At 38.4% G+C, this 21,431-nt stretch overlaps 1 protein-coding gene across 3 annotated transcripts in view; it reads left to right on the plus strand.

Moving 5' to 3' along the window:
* The first annotated feature begins 2,920 nt into the window (after positions 1–2,920).
* grin2aa (glutamate receptor, ionotropic, N-methyl D-aspartate 2A, a) overlaps positions 2,921–21,431 on the plus strand; it is a 111,267-nt gene continuing 92,756 nt past the window's right edge. Inside the window, exons 1-3 of one of the 3 annotated variants that reach the window (XM_015360578.2) lie at positions 2,921–3,526; positions 4,219–4,408; positions 7,078–7,485. In XM_015360578.2, the coding sequence (XP_015216064.1) occupies positions 7,081–7,485 (405 nt within the window). In that variant the 5' untranslated portion in view covers positions 2,921–3,526; positions 4,219–4,408; positions 7,078–7,080. The remainder of the gene's footprint in view (positions 3,527–4,218; positions 4,409–7,077; positions 7,486–21,431) is intronic. The other 2 variants (XM_015360580.2, XM_006637156.3) reach the window with 2 other exon arrangements.

Raw genomic sequence — 21,431 nt, forward strand, 5'->3', positions numbered from 1 at the left:
AGATCAACTTAGATTGGTGATAACATTCATATCCACATCAATATAAGATCTGAGCAATAATGCATAATGATAATGTTAGACTCATCGTAAGACTGTGCAATCAATTCACCCATTGGCTATGGCCATCTGTTAATTATTTATTTGTTCTTATCATGCAACACCCAAACAATCAAAAATACACGTCTCTGCCACAGTCCAATGGATTAGACGACACAAAACAGAAGAATAATGTAGATTTATGCACAGCTGTGCATAAATTAAATTAAAAAAATAAATGTTAGGATTTATTATGTGGTGTGCATTTTTTTCTGATTAAAAATCTAGCTGAGATACTAATTTCTTTTGCCAGCTCTGATTTCATTTACTGCTGCTATTAAAGTTTAACAACCAGAAACGTCTTTGATAGACTTTTGTGATATTAAACCACAATTTCCAAAGAAATTACTTGCTGAAAACACCATCCATTACAGGATTATTGCCAGTTTCCCCCAGAACAAAATAAGACATTATCTTCTCAACCAGTCCCTTGACAGCCCTCTTCTTTCTAGAGCCAACATAACATTTATTGTTATGGAAAACCATTTCCATCGCTTCTCAAAAAAGAATGTGTTGTGTGAAATCCGAAAATCATTTCCAAAACTTGTTTGACAATTAGTAAGAGCTATTTCAGTTAGTCCTTCCATTGGAAAGATAAAGACACCATCAAGATACACTACAATACAGATATTTTTAAGAGATTCCTCCTCAGGAATCTGAACAGAGGGTTAGAATGTGGTAGTGCTTCGTATTTAGTTAAAAGAAGAGAAAAAACGTGTCTGTGTTTGTGTGGGTTGGTGTGGGAAGTGGGAGGTGTAGGACACATTTAAATAAGAAGAAAGTTTCAGAAGGGTTATCTTTTTATATGGTAAATAACATTTTGTAACTGAAAGTGAACATCATGGGCCTGTGCCTGATCGTGCCTGTAAGCAAACTGTTGTTAACAGAGGAATTTGAAATGGCTTAGGGATCGAAAATATCAGGGAAAGTGCTTGGTGTCAGTAAGCAAAAAAACTGTTGAAAGGTAAGCACTCAAATATTGCATTGAAGTAGTCCTGGCAATTTAACCCCATATGACTGGACACCTGGATCCCAGATTATGTCAAAGCTTCTTGGCATAAGATTAATTTAGAATATATAGCGAATACAATCATTGGATGAATGTACCATTCCCAATAATACCAAACGCTTGATAACTACACAGAGAGGACTTGCATTGAAAAGTCCAGGTGGATGCTGCACATTGGTGGTGGTGGAGGGGAGTCCCCATTACCTGAAAAGCGCTTTGAGTGGAGTGTCTAGAAAAGCACTATATAAGTGTAAACAATTATTATAATTATTAATTAATTATTTGACTACTGTAACCTTTACCTTTTACTCTAACCTGCGCCATGTAGTGGTGGTGCTGAACGGACAGCGACATGCGAACTCTCCAGTTGCTGTATGAAACATCTTTGCTTGCCCGTCTTTTCAGGTCCCATGGATCTTGTGATTTTCGGGTATACTTACCATTGCTCAGCTATTAAACCTCTTTATTGATTTACTGAACTCTCTGCCGAACTTGCTTAGCTTTTTTATTACGGTTTTAGGTCCCTAAAAAGAAGTATACAGTACATCAAAACAAAATCAATGTACAGCTAATAAAACAGTTCCAGCAATATGAACGATAAAATGTCTATTGCATTTTTCATTCGTGCTATACATGAGGAAAACTATCACGGTCAAGTTGAGCTTCATAAAACACATTTAGACGTGCATGTACATTGACATATTTAACATCTTACTTTTAAAGTTGTTTATGCACTCTGTGCTGTTTTATCCTTTAGATTAACTTTATAACTAAATGGAAAAGGAATAAGATTCTTTCTCATGAAGGAAAGAACAGCAGAACAGCAAACCCCGTGCTGTCGTTTTCCTGCACGACTTTTTTTGTGTCTGAACTAGTGTGCCAAATTAGCTAATTTTCAATCGCACGACCATCTGTGGCACCAGCAATCTTGAGTTTACAACAGGCGTGTGTACTCAGTTAATATTACAGCTTTTGAAGGAGCCTGTTTTTGATCACCCGTTGTGTACGTAGTATACTGTAACTATAGGCTGTGGTCTTAAAATACCTTTCTGTACTGTTTCAAAGATAGAAGCTCGTCTTACTGCATTCATTGCGCATCACAAGTAGCCTAAAGGCTTTCTTTCAATTGTAAAATTGAAACAGATCCTTATCTCTACCTTTTAGAGAAACCATGAGTACAGAGTTAAAATCCGTTTCTTTGCGTTTCCCAGTTAATTGTTAAAAAACACAGTGCTGGGATTCCCCGTGAGAGTTGACAGTTGTTGTGTGCAATGAAATCAAGACTGTATTAATTCAAGGTGAAGGAAAGGGACACGTTTTTTTTAACGATTAAACCAACAATAATAGCCTTCTTGTAACAGACGCGAATAATGTTGTAATATAAAGTCAACCATTTTCAGACCGGATTAGCGAAACCTACTTCAAGATACTAGCTACTGTATATAAACAATTCTGCTACAGTATGTGCGTTGACGTTGCTGCGTTTTCAGGAAGCTCGGTATTTTTCTTTATGGTATAAAAGCCCTTTTGATATACATTAACTCCAAAGCCGAAGCTACAATCAAGCACTCGCCGTGAGCATGGAACAAATAATTCATACCATAAAACCCGCGTCGCCAGGGAGAAACTGAAATCCTAGCTCAAACGATTTAGATTACTGACTGAAAACAAACGAGAAAAATGTCTACAGCACCTATTCATAATTGCTCTATATACGCACACTGAATCGGGTAAATTTTATCAACCGTTTGATTTTTGAAAACATGCAGTATTGAAAGGATTCACTTTGTAAACGTTATTTTTGCATTTAACTCACAATTGTTAATTAAGCTTCCCCTTTAGAGGGAAAGGAAGAATACCGACTCAATCAACGTATACCAGATTCTCCAGTTAATTTCACTAATTGCTTTTAATTGCGCACGCTATTGCACCTGCACGGGGCTTTAATTAAGTTTTCTTGATCAAACCGAAGTTGACTGCATTGCTTTACTCCTCACAAGAGGTGCCCTGCTCTACAACAGACTGTAATACTCCTGTTCACCTTAAGGATGTGTTATTGACTGAAGCATTCAGTTCGCAAGAAGCTGCGAGGAATGCAGAGTAGAGAGAGGGGAGATACGCGGGAGCTGTCCACTAGTCCTGCTGCAGAATTTCATATTTTAAACATCTAGAGGATTCACTAACGATCCGATTGTAAAGCCTTTGTCAGTGGGGGAACGCGGTGATGCACATGCGAGGGATGGCCGTGCAAAAGCTAAAACGATGAAGACTGGTGGATTTATATGATAGTGTTTTGGGAGAGAAGTTGCCAGTATTCTTCGGTGGAAATAATTCCTATCTGCCACAGGATTGCTTAATGGAAGACTCGGTTGCAATGTCATCTCATATTACTATCTCGGAGCTATGTGGAAAAAAGATGCTGTAAGTATGTCAGTTTTCAATTTTACCTGTTTTTCTGTAACCAGTAGGTCCTGTTATTAATGCGCATTTTGTCAGCAAAGTATTGTCCAGCATAAAGATTTCCATGTCTTAAACTGTATTTTATAAACACGATGATACACTTGAACATTTTGTTTTCTCTAATCTGTGTATTGTTTTTACACAAAAGCACGCAAGTATCAATTTGTTCGTGTAGTGCAGCCTGTTTTTACCATTTAGTACCGTGGGAAGACACCGAATGCGTTTTTCCCCCTAAATAGTCCCTAAAAACGGCAGCATTTGTTTGCGACTTTTACTGTAGGTTGATAATTTCGTATACCATTGGGGGGGTGTAATCCAAATCGCTGCTTGTGAAAAGGAAATCGAGTACATCCGATTTGTTCCCCCCTCCAAAATAGCACCGTCTTTTACCTGCAAGAAAACTCGTGTCCTCGTCATGTGAGTAGCAGACCTCTGTAGTCATTCACTCTGCCTTGCGAGTCGCCTGTTCTAGCGATTGCAGTAAACGGTCACACCAGATATACAGGAATACGCCGAATAAAACTAACGTGGGTCACACCAATTATTGTAACGACCAGGAGAAACAATTAACATTATGGGTTAAATTATAAATAACAGGCAGAATTTGGGGAACCTGATTCACTGCGGCTTTAATTTTTGTTTCTCCTTTGTAGATCAACTTTGCATACTTTCCTACTTGGTTAGGTGCTGGCGCGGTGAGGAGTGATTGGAAATGTCCGCCAGAATCGAGTTTTTTTGCCTTGAGAGTTATATGGAGGGAACTCTTACCTCTTGCTGCCAGGATTCGCGTCATGCCAAACCTTCTGACACGCAAATCTGCAACTACGTTTTGTGACATTGAAGGTATGTCTTGGGGGGGAATAAAAGTCTATTGATGCCAGGCTGTAGAGAGCTGAAAATATTGGCGAAACCGCTAAGTGGCGCTCTTGTATAATGATTACTGTCACAAAGTTAATGAGGAGTCGAAAATAAATCCTGTTTAGAACGTATTCGCGTTGTGGCATGCAGCTTTAAAATTGATTTCTTCTTAATATAACAAAGGTCTGATAAATTTAGTATTTTTTTTTCATAAAGACGCCAATTCATCCTTCTAGTTACTGACTAAGCGCAAAGATTTTTGGTATAAAAAAAAAACAAGTTAACCTTACATGCTACATCTGAAAAACAAAACTGAAGGTTTTCCCAAAATCTACTGTATAGCTGGAGTTTGACTCCTGTATTGGAGTGTAGTAAGTGTGCAGTAGGTCTCTGTGAATGCTTTAATTTGAATATCATAGCGATTGAAATTCGGAAACAACAAAACAATGGATGTTGAAGTATACACCGAGGTTTAAACATTTTCCGCTTCATGCAAAAATATAACGGACAAACTGCATTTAGTATAATACACCGTTCAAAAACGGCTCGACGCTGTTGTATAATTACAATACACCATTGCCCACAGTTTAATAATTTACAATAATCCATCCATTCTTTGGAAACAAACCAAGGTTTAAAAGATACTATATTATTAAAGGTAATTACGATTGTAAAATGAGTCTACCCATTGTTAAACATGCACATTTGCAAACGGATGTTAAGTTTTTTTTTGTGAAACAGCTGAGATTAACCTGGGAATGACCTCCACATGGAAAATGTTTTTAAGAGCTATTTTTTCCCCCCTAAATTTCAAAATCTAGATATTGAAATTATATTATATGCAAATGATTGAAAATGATCTCGGCATAGTCTTTTCGAAAAGACACAATGAGCAGCAATAATCCAACGAGAGCCATCAACATAAAAATGCTTAGCGTTTGGAATTTTTGGAAACACTTTTTGAACTTGGTACAAAACATTTTAAAATAAGTAAAAATGACAGATAGATACAGCATTAAGGAATTTTACATTACCGAAGACCGTGTGTGATACAGGACACGTTTTATTAAATGACCCTGCACACTGGTTGAAATTCATTAGAGAACTCTTTAAAGCCTGAGAGAAAATGAGGTGCTAATACTTCACGTTTTTGTTTCTGGAGAGCACGTGATTGAAAAAGATAACCCAGCACACAAAATCCCTTTTGCAATAAGGTCTACTGACCGATTTTCACAATGGCAACGATGCCATGTTTTATGTATTCTAAGAAACAGTTAGGACAGTGGTGCCTGCTATTTTCTTTGACGCTGACACATAACCCAGTTTTATTAGACATACGTTATGCTGTCGTTTAGACTTTTAAAATACAACTTTACATACTGTATGTACAGTATTAGGGTCCCCCTCCCCACACACAATAATTTTCTTGTATATTTGCTCTGGAAAGAATTGTGTTTTTTCCCTTTTGGATTGCACAATGACATCTTTTCTCTTCACAACCATGCACAGATTTCCCAGCCCAAACTTTTGCACGTAACTAGAACAACTCAAAACACTTGTGCATGTACTGTATATAGAATAGAAACAGTCTGTCTTGCCTCTCTGTTTCCTGACCTTACATGTGTTTTTATGTCATTAATTAGTATACTGTTAGGAAAATAAGGTACTTATTTCAAACTGCAGTAGTTTGAGTGATGGTAATTATAGGTCAGTAGTTAGAATTATAGCTCTTGAGAACACATCATTTGATAATGTGCTCCAGGAACTACATGTATGTTTTCAGAATACAGCTCTCAATGATGCTCCGATGCTGTTTGGTCCAGCTTCATCTTTTCCAGTTAGGGTTGCCTTGATGAGATGACATTCTGCTGAAACGTTTGGTAATTGTTCTTAGCAGCATGTTGTTATCTCCAGCAGAATATCTGGTACTTTGAAAGCCTTTAGAGATGCATGTCTGCGTCCCTGCTGTGGTGCTCGATAATCCTAATGCCTTGATTATTCTGTTGGAGGTAAAATACAAAGTATTAGTTTTGAAGTTGTGAATGCAACGGCTAATTGTGGCAAATCACACAAAATCAGACAAAACCGAGTCCACAGAGTAGATCCTAACTTTGCCAAAAAGCAACACTTCTATTCTCCTCCAGTTGCAAATTATTAATCCAATCTGATCGTTTTGTGTGCGGGAGCTCTCTGCCTTTCACCCAAGGAGACTCGACTCTTGAATAATGAGCTTCCACAGCCATTGGTTAACCTTTGCTTTGGCTTAGACCATAGTCGCTAGTAGTTTCTTTCAACGTGTAAGGAACGTTGTGAAATCCTAGAGACGGTACTTGCATCAGTAAAACACCACCACATTAGTTCAGCCTGTCCGTCCATTTTAACAGAGTATTAAAAAAGAATGAAGAACAGAAATGAACAAGCGCAGATGTACACTGATCTCCCCAGAGCTGTTAGTGTGCTTCTTCAACATTGCTAGCTGGTGCAGCATTACTGCATTAAATCTCAAGGAAGAGGAGTGTGGACTTGTCCAGTATTGCACTGATTATACCCACCCTTTCATATAAAAGTGTACTCTAATTTGTCAAAATGCATGTTTAGTGTGCTGTCTTGCCCCATAGTAAAAGATGTGCCTCTCTGTGCTGTCGTGTCTGTAGGGAATGAAGATGACCAATATGGGAAACATGGGGTGGCTTCTCCTGACACTGCCTGCACTTCTGTGTCACTCTGGTTCTGTGTGGGGAGCAGAGAAAGTCCCCATCCTGAACATCGCTGTCATCCTGGGGCAGACCCGTTACGTCTCTGACAGAGATATTCGGGCTCTCTGGAGCAAAGATGATCCCATTGATGTGAATGTGGTGACCCTTCTGGTGAACGAGACGGACCCGAAAAGTATTATTACCCACGTGTGCGACCTGATGTCCGGGACCAAGATTCATGGGGTGGTATTTGGAGACGGCACGGATCAAGAAGCGATTGCCCAGATTTTGGATTTTATTTCATCCCAGACTTTCATTCCCATCTTCGGAATCCATGGAGGATCCTCCATGATTATGGCGGACAAGGTAAGGCTGCAAAAAAATAAAAATGCTCCTCACAGCAGTGCACTGTAAGGGTTCTTACTGAAACTCTGCTCAGGTAAGAAATGCGTTTTGAAACCTACAAACAATACAGTAGGCTTTTACAATCCCCCGTTCAACAAATCTGTCACAGGCATAAACCTAAGTGTTTTTTATCTGGTAGCCATAAAATTGAAGGGCAAACAGCCAATATCATTAATCAAAGGAAAAAAAAAATCTCTCTGGGATTTCACAGCAGTTTTCAGTATAAGGTGAATAAAAGCTCAAGAAAACTCAATTTCAAAGGATGATGGATGATTATCTTGGTTTTAGGCCACCTAAAATTGGTAATGTGCTTCAGTTTCACCTTGTTGACTAAGCTGAATTACAACTGATAAAGACAGCTGCCTTTTCGGTCATTATTTTTTAGGTTCTGGGTTATTCTGATATTAAGAATATAAGAATTCCTTGCTCATAGCTCAGGTGGCTATCAGAAGTGATAAATGTATAACACATGTTTTGGTTGGATAAGACTTTTAAGGGAGAGACACAAAACTGATGCAGTCCACTACAGTACATAACCTTTTGAAAAGATATGCCTGCACTTCAGGTGTCAAATTAACTCTCACTGAGAGAAAACCAATTATTTGCCAATTAATGCATTAAATGCATTTATTTAATTTATTGATTACTGCATGAAATGCCGGCAAGTGCAATGTGAAGCACTGAAATCAAATAATGTTATTGGGAATCTGTCAGTGAAGGAACCCTGGCCTTTGGAAATGAATTGCATGACAATGTTGGTTGGTTTGCCTGTAAAGGGTATCACAGAGCACCAGTGTAGCTGAACAGCGAAACAGTCTTGTCATGCCATTCTAAACTAGCTCCTGCTGTATGCATTTACTCTTCGATCAGTGCCTTTTGTTTCAGAGTAAGGCCGGACAAACTGGATTCATTTGTCTCTTTAGCTGAACCGTCTCTGAGGCAAATCTGGAACGTTTTTCAGATCGAATTATGTGCCCTCCACTACCAGTTTGCCAAATTTCATTGTTTACAAATGGAGACCTCTGCTTTAAGCTTCACTCCGTTGTCAAAGTTCCAAGTCAGCAAACTGCCTCCTGGGAGGAACAGTGCACTGCCGAGTTGTCTGGACTCCAAACTCAAGGTGTTAAGTATGGATTCTCACTTCAAAAGAAAGTAGCTCATGCCACTAAATTGTCCTTCCAGGTGCATTCTTCTGTATACCCAGATGAAGCCTTTAAAAATGGCTATGGAGGTTCAAGATGTTTTGCATTTTTTCCCCAACTAACATTATTAAGTTATCTAAGCTGGTTGAAAAATCTGAGAAAATCACAACTTTCGTGACCATTTACACTGTCGGCATTGTTCAACAGAGGCCTAATTTACATCTGCACCTGTGCTTAGTTGTATATATGTTATATTGCATTTCTATATATGAGGAATGTTAAGTATATGACATAGCTTATTTAGTCACTGTATAGATGTGCAACATCCTAATAAGGTGATAATTTAAAGGAAATTTAATATTTACTGATGACTTTTTACGTTCAGAAGCTGAATGGTTTACAGTGACCACACTTTCTTTTCCTATAACAGCAAAAAAGAGAGGTATAGAGATTTCTATTGGAAATGCATAAAGACTCCAATAAATAAGATGTCTTATTTGTCTTGTTCAGAAGGTAATTTCTGACACTGCTTGACCTGCAAGTTGCTGGAGTCTTTGCTGATAATGCTTTAGATGCAAATCAGTTGCCAGTTTTCATCTGTTACTGTTCTTTGGGTATTAGGATTCTACCATTTTTGATGTGTCATTATGATAAATGAGTCTCGGTGTGCTCCTTATTCTGCAGAAAGATTATATATATATCCATAAAAACATCACTACTATTGCCCTGGAAATAATATCAAAACAATATGTAACAGAAGAGGGATTTGTTATTGCAGTGATGGAAAAAATACTTTCCATAGGCATTTATATTTTAATTTTTTTAATGAATTTTATTGGAATCCTCACACTAAAATTAGAAGGTCAAGCAGTGTACAGTAAGGATTACCAACAGCATTTTTTACTGCTTCGTGAAAAGGTTTGGCATTTTAAATGTCCTGTATTATAAAACAGCGTGGGTGTCGTGCAGATCTGACTCACTCATTGTTAACTCTTAGCCATTATTTAGGAGTAGCTTCAGCTTAGCCATGCAGTTAACAAATCTTCATTGTACCATTCAAAACAGTGAAGTGTTGAAGTGCTGCTCTATTTAGAAAGTGAAGCAAAGACATTTGCTTAGATCAATGGGCAGAAGGGTTCCTGAAGACATTTTTTCGTAACTTACTGCAGCATTTATATTTTGTCTTTTGTAAATGCACCTTTGTATGCTGTTTTTCTTTCATTGCAAAGTTAATGAACAAAAAAGATAAGCACTCAAGAATATGTGCAGATGAGTGAAGTCCATATAGCCAATCTTATTACTGGGTTCCTAGAACCTAATTATTCAAGAGTCTTATCCAGCCATTTTGTGAACTGTCATGTGGCTGGGTAGCTTTTCCCCTCACAGCCCACACTCTTTTAAAGTTATGGTTCCTGGTAATGTTTTGGATGTACAAGATGGCCCTGATCCATTTCCAGCAGTACAGCTGAGGTCAGGCTGGTACAACACAAGGCTTCTGCATTCGCAGTTCTGAATTTTGTTTTGGAACAGTTGAATTCCCAGGCATTCTCAGCTGCCTTGTCTCTGTTTATATCCTAGCTAATATTAGAAAAAGCTGAATGATTCAGTGACGGGGTGAATTGAAACAGAGGATAAGTGACATTTAACACTTGTATAACCTGTATAACAAAACACTCTTCAGTCACATGTTGGCCCCCTGTATTGCTGAATCATTCCTTCTCTATAGCCTTTTCATCAGACTCCTGTCTCTGTTGCACACTGCATTGATTTCCTAGTGCGTTTAAGCATCTGTTTACTGGAAAGAGTTTTATTGAGCCTCCCTGAGATTGTTTTAGATGCACCTGATAGCAGCCTCTAATCAACTCTGAGCTGAATGGATAGAGATTCGGGAGGAGTGAGAGATGGGTTATATTCTTTGACAGAGGCTCAGGCAGTATGAAATGACTGATGGAGAGAAATTACTAGTGTTCCCATGGGGAGGCTAAGTAGTGGGATTAGATTGAGGTCCAGTTAAAGCTGGTGTCGCAAACATGTATCAGGAGCAATGAAAATTATGAATGGAATCTCATCTCAAAATAAGATGGATTTCTTTCATATTGGAATTCTAGTGTGCAATTCTGTTTTTGCGTTGTAACCTAAAAAAGAAATCACATTGGATTAGAGGACATGTGCAGTTGTATGAGTTTTCTGAAACATTTTTAAATCATTTAGCTTTCAAGACCCTTTATTTTATCTTCACAATTCTGTCTAATGAATTTTTTTTTAGACATTCTAAAACTAAGCAACGCACAACTATTTGTACAGAAATACTGAAAGGGTTAACTGGTTAAAACAGTGACCAGGGACTTCATTCACTTATAGCTTGGGTGCAAAAAAAGATTAATGCTAATGTAATAGGAGTGCCGCCACAAGCTTTTAACATAAATTAGTTGATTGCCTTCATGAAATTGCACACTCACCTGAGTCAGCACACAGGCCATCTCACACTGATACAAGAAGACCGAGGGAGAAGCCAGAAACTGAAAGATGGACTGTTGTGCCAATACACCCTGATCTCGGAATAACAGTGAATCTATGGCCTCTGTCAGTTGCACATGTATTTAATACAAAATATAATTATTCTAAATGATAATTAGCACTGAATTACTGGTTGAAGTTAAATGAGCTTGACAACTTTTATAAAAATCGTGGGTTGATCAGTGTGGAAGTGCTCTATATTAGAATTAGATGTGCATAAAGAATTACAGTACCTTGCAGTGATTCGGAATATGTGGCCTAATATTCGATTTCTTACACCATTCCACAGTACTTGATTTGGTATTGAATAAGTAATGGATTTTCAAAAAAATTCCTGTAATGACTAACAGAGTGTGGAAGGTGTTCTTATGATTGCTTTATTTTATGGGTTTTTGTTGGCCACTAATTCGATATCTAAAGAAGGATAAACAGGGGGGCTGCTTGTTTTCCTAATTGCGTTCTTCAGTCAGTGTCATAGAGTTCTAATTTAATCATTTCTATGACTGTTTTTTTTTCCTGACACATTCATGGTGTAAACTACTTTTTGTTCTACTTCCTCTGTGTTATTTTCTTCAGGACGCTTTCTAAAAATACTGTAGGTCTGAAAGCAGGGAAGATAAATGACAAAATGGCTGCATTTTTCAGGGTCAGCTTTGACAAATGAGGCGCTAGAGTTTAGAACATGGGAGAGTTTCCCAGCTAGGTCAGCTATCTCAGGAGGCTACAGTAAACTTACTGTTCCCGCCACCTCTTCTAAAACTGGTGCAGGCCGTAGCCTTAAACAGGGCCATTTATGCAGGAGATTGAGAGACCTATATTCACATGCAGTTTAGAACAGCTGAAAAGCTGAAGTAATTGCTGAATTCCATAAATCTGCCTACAGGGCAGTGAAAAAGTAAGTAGATTTGATGGTCTTACATATTTAGGCCTTTTGCCTTCACCTAGTCCTTACCAAGGCCTAGTAGAAAATAAAAATAAACTCATGGGACAAATAACACCAAGTTCTAGTTTGTCATTATTTAAAAAATAAAATCATCATTAATCATCATTATCTCTGTGTGGGGGGAAAAAGTAAATGCACCCCTTGATCCAGTGACCTGTGGCAGCATCTTCAGCAGCAATACGTTGAATTAAATGTTTCCTGTAATAGTTAATCTGTCTCTCACATCGCCTGGGAGGAAATCTGGCCCACTCTTCCTTACAGAACTGCTCCAGCTCTGTGATGGTTGAGGACTTTCTTGTACGCACAGCTCTCTTTAGGTCCCACCACAGGATCTTTATGGGGTTAAGGTCTGGACTTTGACTTGGCCATTCCCAGATCTGAAATTTCTTCTTTATGATGCATTCTGTTGTAGGTTTGCTTGTGTGTTTTGGATCATTGTCCTGTGGCATCTACTTATGGTTCAGCTTTAGCTGTTGAACAGATCTCCTGTTTTCTTCTAGGATACTGCGAGTCTACCATTAATTCCTCACTTGACCAATTATAACAAGGCTTCCAGGTTCTGAGGCAGCCAAGTAGGCCCAACCCACTATAGTGCTTGATGGTTGGTATGAGGTTCTTCTGGTTAAAGACGGTGTTTTTGTTTTTGTTTATTCTTTCCTTCAGTGGAATGATGGACTGCATATTGTTTGGAAATGGCTTTGTAACCCTTCCCATACTGCTCAGCAGAGTCAGTTCTTTCTCCCAGAAAAGAATTTTATTTGTCATGATTTGTTACTACAAACCTGAGTGCTTAAGACCATACTCGCAACGTTTATGATGTTATATATGTCAATCCTGATGATTAGCTAATCATTTGCACAGGTTTTGGTGCGCTGGATTCTACAAACACTCTTAATTACGAATGTAGAACTAAGGGTGCACTTTGTAAAATGAGACTTTGATTAAGTATTGTATATGAAAAGTGAATGATTCCTGATGTCCTGCCTATTACAAGACTTTTTAATAAGCTGTTTTATTGACATATCTAAACCATGGAATTTCATATGGAAATTTACACTTAACTAACTAGAATTAGGTAATTCAGAAAAAAAAACATTTATTACAATGTGAAAACCCTCAACATGCTGTCATGAAATGTAAAAGGAAACTGAAAGCATATTAAAGCATTTTTTGCCAGTTAAAAGGATTTTGAATGTAATAGCATTGTGTCATCATTATGTTAATACTTGCACAGATGAGTTCACAGATTTTTAATGTTTACCCATAAGATATAAGTCTGCTTCAACATTACTGAATGTATTCTCAGGAAATGTGAAAAGCATTATATGCAACAGCAGTGATTTTCTGAAGTTAACCGATACAGCTGACTTAATAGCGCCTAATGCTGTCGTTTCGCCTCAGACCTCCTCTTTGATCACATTCCTGCATCTGATAGAACTAGATGGGATCAATTCTGTGAGAGTGAATGGGGATTTCTGTTAGGGACCAAGCGACAGAGCTGTTCTAAATGAGTCATCTTTTTTTTTTTCTTGTACTGTACTGTATCTCAATACAATCGATGAGAAAAGCAGAGAAATCTGTCACCGTGAGGTGTGAAGTGGGTCGCTTCAAGGCAGGTTATGCAAATCCAGCCCTTTTAAATTTGACTTGGTTCTTTCTTTGCTCTTGCTGTTCTTTGCTCTTGGAGAGAGGAGTTTCATGTAACGTCATTTTAGTTCTGTCCTTGCTTTCTCTTTAAACTGCCCTCAGTGTTGAAGCAGTGACTTGAGTGAATCTTTGAAACGAGATGAATAAACCTACCTGCTGGTCTGAAGCTCAAGGCTTGCTGCTGCCAGAATCCTGCATGCTGTTTTCAATCCACAGCCAAAAAGGAGTTTGATTTCACCCCTAAATCAGGACTGAAACTGGCACAAATAGGCTATTAATAGTACCTTTGTTACTTAATTTATACTTAAAACAAAGCAATGCCTAAATGTATTAAAAGCATCTAGTTCTCATCAGAAATACATGCTTTCATTATCCATACAAATGATAAACTCAGTTGTCAAGTAATAGCGAAGCAGTGGCACTGTGGCTAAGGATCTGAGCCTGTGGCTGGAGGGTTGCCAGTTCATATCCCACGGCCGGCAGAGGAATCGTACTCCGTTGGGCCCCTAAGCAAGGCCCTTCACCCCAACTGCTCCAGGGGCACTGTATAAATGGCTGACCCTGCGCTCTGACCCCAAGCTTCTCTCCCCGTCTGTGTGCCTGTGTGTCTCATGGAGAGCAAGCTGGGGAAGCAAAAAGACGAATTCCTAATGCAAGAAATTGTATATGACCAATAAAGTGATCTTATCTTCATGTATGCAGAATGAACCAATCCTCACCACATGTTAGGGCTGTGTAATTAAAACACAGCAAACGCGGACACGTTGGAACATTAGCCTACCCCAGATGTTCAGATAGTGGAAATGTCAGTTAAAATGGGGTTTGCACCCTCCCCCTGACCTCCACCCCCCCAAGTCCAGCAGGCTTCAGAGCATCCCATTGAAAAGACGTGGAACAATTCAACTGCACTCAGTTCGATAGGTGTTTTTCTTTTAATCACGTAATTCAGTGAGCATTTAGAAAAAAAAAAGCTGCCTTAATTGAGCAAATTGCTTGCGTAATAAATTAATAAATAACCAAACTCCTTTTTAAAAAAGGGCAGTTTAGTGTGAGCTGTAGAACGTACTGGACTGGAACTTGCAAGGACCATAGAGACCCCTGGGCTGTAGTTTCTCCTCTCTACACCGTGGCGAATAAAGAAAGATATTAGTCTGTCTCACTATTATTGTGTTTCTTGCAGATTCAGTGAAGGCATCAAACAGCATGCCTGTGTCCAGAGCTGTAGGATTTCAGCAGGAGAAAAATAGGGCCAATTAAGTGTTTATATTTTGGTTCCTCCATTTGGGCCAAGAGAGATCAGTCTCCAGTCTTCACATGAGGAGATGAAAGTGAGCAACCACCACAGAATTTCTACATTCAGGGAATTCAGTCGTACTTTTGACATTTAAAAAAATGCTAAAGTAATGTATAAGATAAAGGGATACACTTCTTGCTTTACAGAATGTAAGTGATCATGTGTGCAACTGCAAAGTTACCAATTTTGTGTAATCATGGTTGTGATCTAATATATACATGCTGTTGTTTTAAAAACAAAATTCTCCAAGTGTTTAGCATGCTCAAATTAAGTAATAACAGACAACCTGCCTTTTTTGTATGCTGTGCCAAGAACAGAGAGATTAAAGTCTGAACTTCAAAGCACTTCTGACCAAAAATATGGTACCATTTCGAACGCTCCCCCTTCAGCAAAAGAAACAATGAATAATGAAACACACTGATTAGAATATTTTAAATATTCATAGAAGTATTCAGCATATGCTTACAGTTAAGTTCGTAAAAGGCCATTTTAAAAGGCAGAATCAGTTTAAATGACTTATTTTTTTTCCAATTTATTTTAAATGGGTCTTAGTGCCGATCTGTGGTGTTACATTCTCCAGTAAACTTTCACAAGTAGACTTCCCAAAGACACCTTGGTAACATAACGCATGCCCCTAAGTTTCATTATGTTCTAGAAATTTAGCTTCATTATTATGTCTGCCTAAAAGGAGCTGTGTTACAAAATAGTTTTTTTTTTGAGATCCTTAAAATTCCTACCATTATGATTGAGTAGTGTCAATGCCCTAGGCATGTCACTGTTTCAGAATTTAAGTAGCACTATATTTCTGTGAGGGTTGTTTCATAGGAACAAGTGTTGGTGGCAACAGACCAAGATTTTTGGTACAGGTCCTAATTGTAGAATTCTAAGATAAAGAATAGTCTTGTTTGTACATCTTTTCTGCAGAGCAATGAAATCTCCAGGAATATAATAGCTGTTGAGATGACACTTCAGTTACAGGAGTGCTTGTTAGTTTTTCCGCTGAGTTTCCTGAGCGTTCAGAGAGGCAAAACTCTCAGAAGTCGAGGGAATTATTGTCAAGCGTATACTCGGAGAAACGAGGCTCATTGAGAATGGAGGGTAAGCATGTAGATAATTTGACTGAAAACGGTGGCTGCTATGATTTATGTCTTTATCGTTAATGGGAGTGTTAGATATTTTGCTGAGGAGAAGAAATGAAGATGGTGAACAGCTGACAGAACAACACAGTTGTCACTGTGATTTAAGCTGTGCTGTTGAATTCTGTTTATCCCATCAGGTGAGTATAACTTACTCTTTCTGCCTGTTGCTCAGCTCTTAAATCCTTTTCAGGTCTTCCACAGTCTATAAGATTGTTCATCTCCTTTGAGAGGCACTGAACGCCAGGGGTAGGTACTGAGTTTGTTGATAAGAATGTCTGTCTCAATTTAGGTTTGGAGATCCAATCCATTTACTGGTTGTTTATATTAATTAGATTACTGGAAAGAGGTAATTTGATGGGCTTCTTGTGTTTGGTGATTCACTTATTCTCTGGGGCTTTTATATGCACTTGTATTCAAACAACTGTCAACCATGAAGGCAATGAAAGGAGAGAGGCCAGCAAGTGAGTCATGCATTTGAGAGATCAGAGGTTTAAGTTTTGGTGGTGTTAAGCTGACAGCCAGGGCTGAAGACCCTCTGGGAGTGCTGAACTGGAATCTGCATTCCTCAGGGATCAGGAAGAGAACTGAATTTACAGTAGCTCTCCTAGGATGGAAAAGGCACTGGTTAGGCTCAAGGGGGCAAAAAAGCAGCTTGTGAAATTAAGTGCTAGAAGGATGTCTATTGGCTTGGGATTTGACATTCACCAGGGATGTCCTGCTAAACATGGGCATTATGAAAGGGGTCAAATACACTAGTGAAGAAAAACACACCAGCCGAGAGGACCACTGAGTTGACAGTTTTCAGCCCTGTGAAGGGGTTGCAGATCAGTCCTGGGCAGAAGCTCACTGTTGGTCTTTGTCTTCATTGATCCGTTTCTAATACATTTTCATGAGTTTTTCAGCAAAGTAAAAACTGAATAAGGTCAACCATCTACGTCTAGTATATCCCAAGCATAATTCATATGATAAGTGAGTGTGTTAGAAAAATGGAAGGGAATTGCTTTCTTACATAATTCCTCTCTGTGATCAAAAGAAGAATGTGCCTAACATCATTACTCTCTTAAGTTTGACAAGAGTTTCATTATAGTTATATAGAATAATGCATGAACAAGCAATATATGTTCTAACAAAGGAAGATACATTAAAAATGTTTATTTTCAGCTTTGAAATGAGTTTTGCATGGAATGTCCACAGCTTTAAACTCATACATAAAAAAAAATGATTTTGCATTTAATTTCTTTGCTAGGGAGAGCAGCCAGCATTGGCACATTCTCTTTTTCTTCAAATATAGACAGAACTCATCTCTCTGGAGAAGCATCTTTCAATGAAGTTGCAGCATTTTTTAATATTTTTTTCCGAAGCGTTGAAGTTCACATATCAACGCATGTGAATTGCACATAGCCCTCAGTGGCTTGATTGATATGAAAATTTGGAGAAAAAGAGCATTCTTTATTAATTCGAATGAAAAGCTTGGCAGTAAATCAATTGATTGCTATTCGATGGGTGGTGCCAACTTCGCTGGATGCCACACATAAACCTCTCAGGGCTGTGTGGGTAGAATGGTGTGTAAATAAAGCTGATGATGTTTAATAATAGCAGTGGAACAGTGTGGAGTAGAGAGAGATGAAGTCAGGAGTGGGGAAACCACCCCCACTGTAGAGTGATGAGACAAGTGTATCAGCTCACACTGACTCACCACATCTATAGCTAATTAACCGTTTGGCTCCAAGAATGCCTGTACCACAGAGCCATGCAGGTTGACATGCTAGCTGGTGACTGTCCCTTCAAGACAGGCATTGTCTTGAACAGGCAATGTCCAGACAGAAAGAGATTCTTTCTATTCATGACTCTAGTGGTACCCCTAAGAGATCTGGACCCAATTCTTTTGGACCTTTTGAAGTTGGTTGTAAATGAAGATCAAAATAGTCTTTTTATAAAGGTCTTTAAATTCTAAGTTGATGGGATGCTGAGGTCATTTTTCTCTTGGCTCTGTGTCCTGGAATTCCATCTGACTCGAGGTGTGTGTTAAGCCTGCTGTTCAGCAGCGAGAATGAAAAGGTGGTCAATTTAAGTTTTCCATCTCATAGTAGCACAGTGTTCTATAAGAGCACTGACCTGCAGTCACTATTGCGTGTCTTACAGCAGCTTGGGAGAGCATTGATCCTTTGCTTTACAGGCATCTGTACTGCGGTTTTTCATTTTATTCTGAAGCTGTGTTAACACTAACAGGTTATTCTTTTTTTTTCTGCACCCACCCCCATAGATTGCCCACACTTTGACAGCCATGATGAAAAGCCTAAACAAATGAAAACACCTTTTGCTTCTGTTGATCTGTTGCAAGGAATTACTCTTGCAGGCTGTAGAAGTATTGTATGCTAATGGGAGCATCTTGTGTACCGTAGTAAGGCTTCACCCTAGACAAGACTTTAGTGACCTCCTGAGACCTTATCCAGGGAGAAGATAAATTACTGAATGTTTTGTTTTATGGTTATCGGCTTCAAATTTGAATCTTCTGTTTTGAGTTACAGCCAACAGATTTTATCAGAACAATAAATGAGTGTCTCTATTCATTACATGTGCCAGTTTTTTTCACAACAGATTTTAGTTTGACTTTTTCTCATAGATTCTTAACATCAGTTGTGAGCAAGTGTATCTAATGTAAAAGACCCTGTTTTTTTAATCCACTATGATTTTCTTAAAGAGGAGACCTATTGACCTTCTTATTAACTTCACATCATACTTTAGACACAGTAGCAATTCCAGATATCATGATTTTGCTGTCAAGTAGCACATACTGCATCATATGAATGAACTATAAGACATATACAATATATTGTTTAAAAAATGCCTTCTCATTTCCTCCTATTTTGTGGAAATGCAAAAATAATGAAGGTAAAAATAAATACTATACAGGTTTAAAATTCAGGAATATCAATGGTGCCCTTATAGGGAGGTTAATTACTTATGCAAGGTTTTACATGTGCCTCAGATGCTTTAGCAAATTTTATATGGTACAGGAACATGTAAAGGTTTGTTCCATGCCTTCACAGCCTACGCATGCTGACGCAGCTACCTACTTGAACTACTTACTGTATATGGTACGGTATATTTATGACATTTGAAATAAAGAGCTTGTATATTTATGACTAAAAAGGCACAGGAACACTTTTTTTTAATTGATTTCAATTGTTCAAAAAGAAGTCAAACGATCTAGAAAGCATAAATATGTATTTTGATATGTAATACTGTGATTTTGGGCTGAAAAATGTCAACCCAGAGCTGAACAGCCCGAAACACTTTGGGTCTTAAAGGAAAGTTCTGCACTGACAGGCTAAAAGAGCTGAACCATTTCAGTTTCAGAAAAGAGCACACTACATGGGGATCTCAGGTACTCAAAATCCTCAAGGTCAGCAGGGTGAACTTTTTCATTTCTAACTTTGAAACTCAAACCAGAGGTCAACAATGGAAACAGAGGATAAGAGGTACAAAGGATTGTGGGAGCATGGAACAAATTATCCAGGCAGGTGGTAATGTAACTTAAACCATTACTTCTTTCAGGAAGGGCTGGAAGAGATCCTTAGAGCATTTAGCTAGTAAAGAGTAAATACCCAACAGGCTCATACTCTTATCGGGGAAATATTAACTTTATCTTTTCAATTCTTGCTTTGCTCATCTGGGGAAAAACAAGGTGGTGACTTGGCATGATGGAAAATTGTTTGATAAATGTGAAAGAAAATTAAGTGTGGAGCTTTAAAAGGAATAAGTACAATTCTCTAGGTCGTCTAAGTATTAGAATTTCCAAATAAGGAATGGTTTGTTCTTCAGAATAATAATTTTTAATTCTTAAACCATTTATACTCTGACCTTTTTAAATCTATTTTGTCCCTGGTTATAGTTTCTGAAGTGCAGCTCCTGGGGGTGGAGTACAATGACAAGTAGCTGTAACCCCTGTGTTTCTGCTGGTGACCCCAGAGATCTGTAGACTCTAACATGCTATCAGGATAATAGAGGACGTTTCTCCTGCCATCACGGTAACGACAAAATCACAATTGATATTTTTCTATTGTTTTCCCCACAATGCATCTTTTTTTGTCTTGGGGCGGTGGGGGTATACCATTAAGGGATGTAAAAGCAGTGATGGGTATTTCTGGGGAAAAGACGTTCCAGTAGGTAGGTCGATTCACAACTGAGGACGGGAAATAACTCTGTGAACTAGAATCTCCCCCCCCCATGCTGTTTGATGACTAGGAATGGAGCTTTCAGAAATTTCTGAGTTACAAAAGAAACATCAACAAAGCTCTTCAGTTTTTATCAGGCTTTGGCACCATGTAAAGACTTTTACTGGTTTGGATCCTTCTGCTTCTTCAACAGAATTTGGAGTTGCACATTTGGTGGGAGCCAGCAGAGCAGGGTCTGTTCTTTCCTGACTAACTGTGGCTCTTTAAAGAATAATTTTTATAGTTTCCAAACTCATTGAGAACTGCAGGGGCTACCTATGTGAAGGCTTCCGAGTTTTCCATGGAGACTAGGACTAGCTTCAGTCAAACCCTAATTTAGATGGAGAAAAGGCGTCATTCCAACAGGGAGCTGCTACAAGGGCAATAATGAGGTAGAGAGAGTGATGCAAAAACATGCACAACTAAACAATATTACATGCAAATGACAAAGAAAAAAAGCATGATATTTATACAGTATGTGCTGTACAGTATGTGGGCAGAAGTGGAAGACATTGGGGTTTTGACTTCCTCCCAAAAGTATGTTTAAAACTCTATCAAAGTGATATCCCAACACTGAATTTCTAGCCTAGAACTATGCAATGTAGTTGATTGGAGTTTAATTGAACACATTTGCCTGAATCTTAAGACTGCAAGTTCATTTCCAGGGTTGTCTAAAAGGAAGTGGTGGCCTTGTGGAGCACCACGTCCATTAGTTCCAGGCTAATGATGCTGACAGTCCATGCATTTCTCTGGTGCATTTGTAAAATTTTGTTATTAGGTCTTTGAAGCCAGTATCTTTATTATTGCCTCCGAGGCTTCAAGCCCTTGAAAAAGCATAGACTTGAATCTTTTTCTCAAATTAATTGAGTCACTTCATTTGCCAAATCCCATCATCCAAAGCCTTTGGTCTCTGAGGCTTCGCCAGTCTCTATTTTAAACCCATGTGAAGCCTCATTTTCATTTTTTAATTATAGAAAAGAAAATTCTCTTTGTTATTAAAGATTAATG

The sequence above is a fragment of the Lepisosteus oculatus genome, chromosome 19 (genome assembly GCF_040954835.1).
Source record: "Lepisosteus oculatus isolate fLepOcu1 chromosome 19, fLepOcu1.hap2, whole genome shotgun sequence".
Taxonomy (NCBI): Eukaryota; Metazoa; Chordata; class Actinopteri; order Semionotiformes; family Lepisosteidae; genus Lepisosteus; species Lepisosteus oculatus.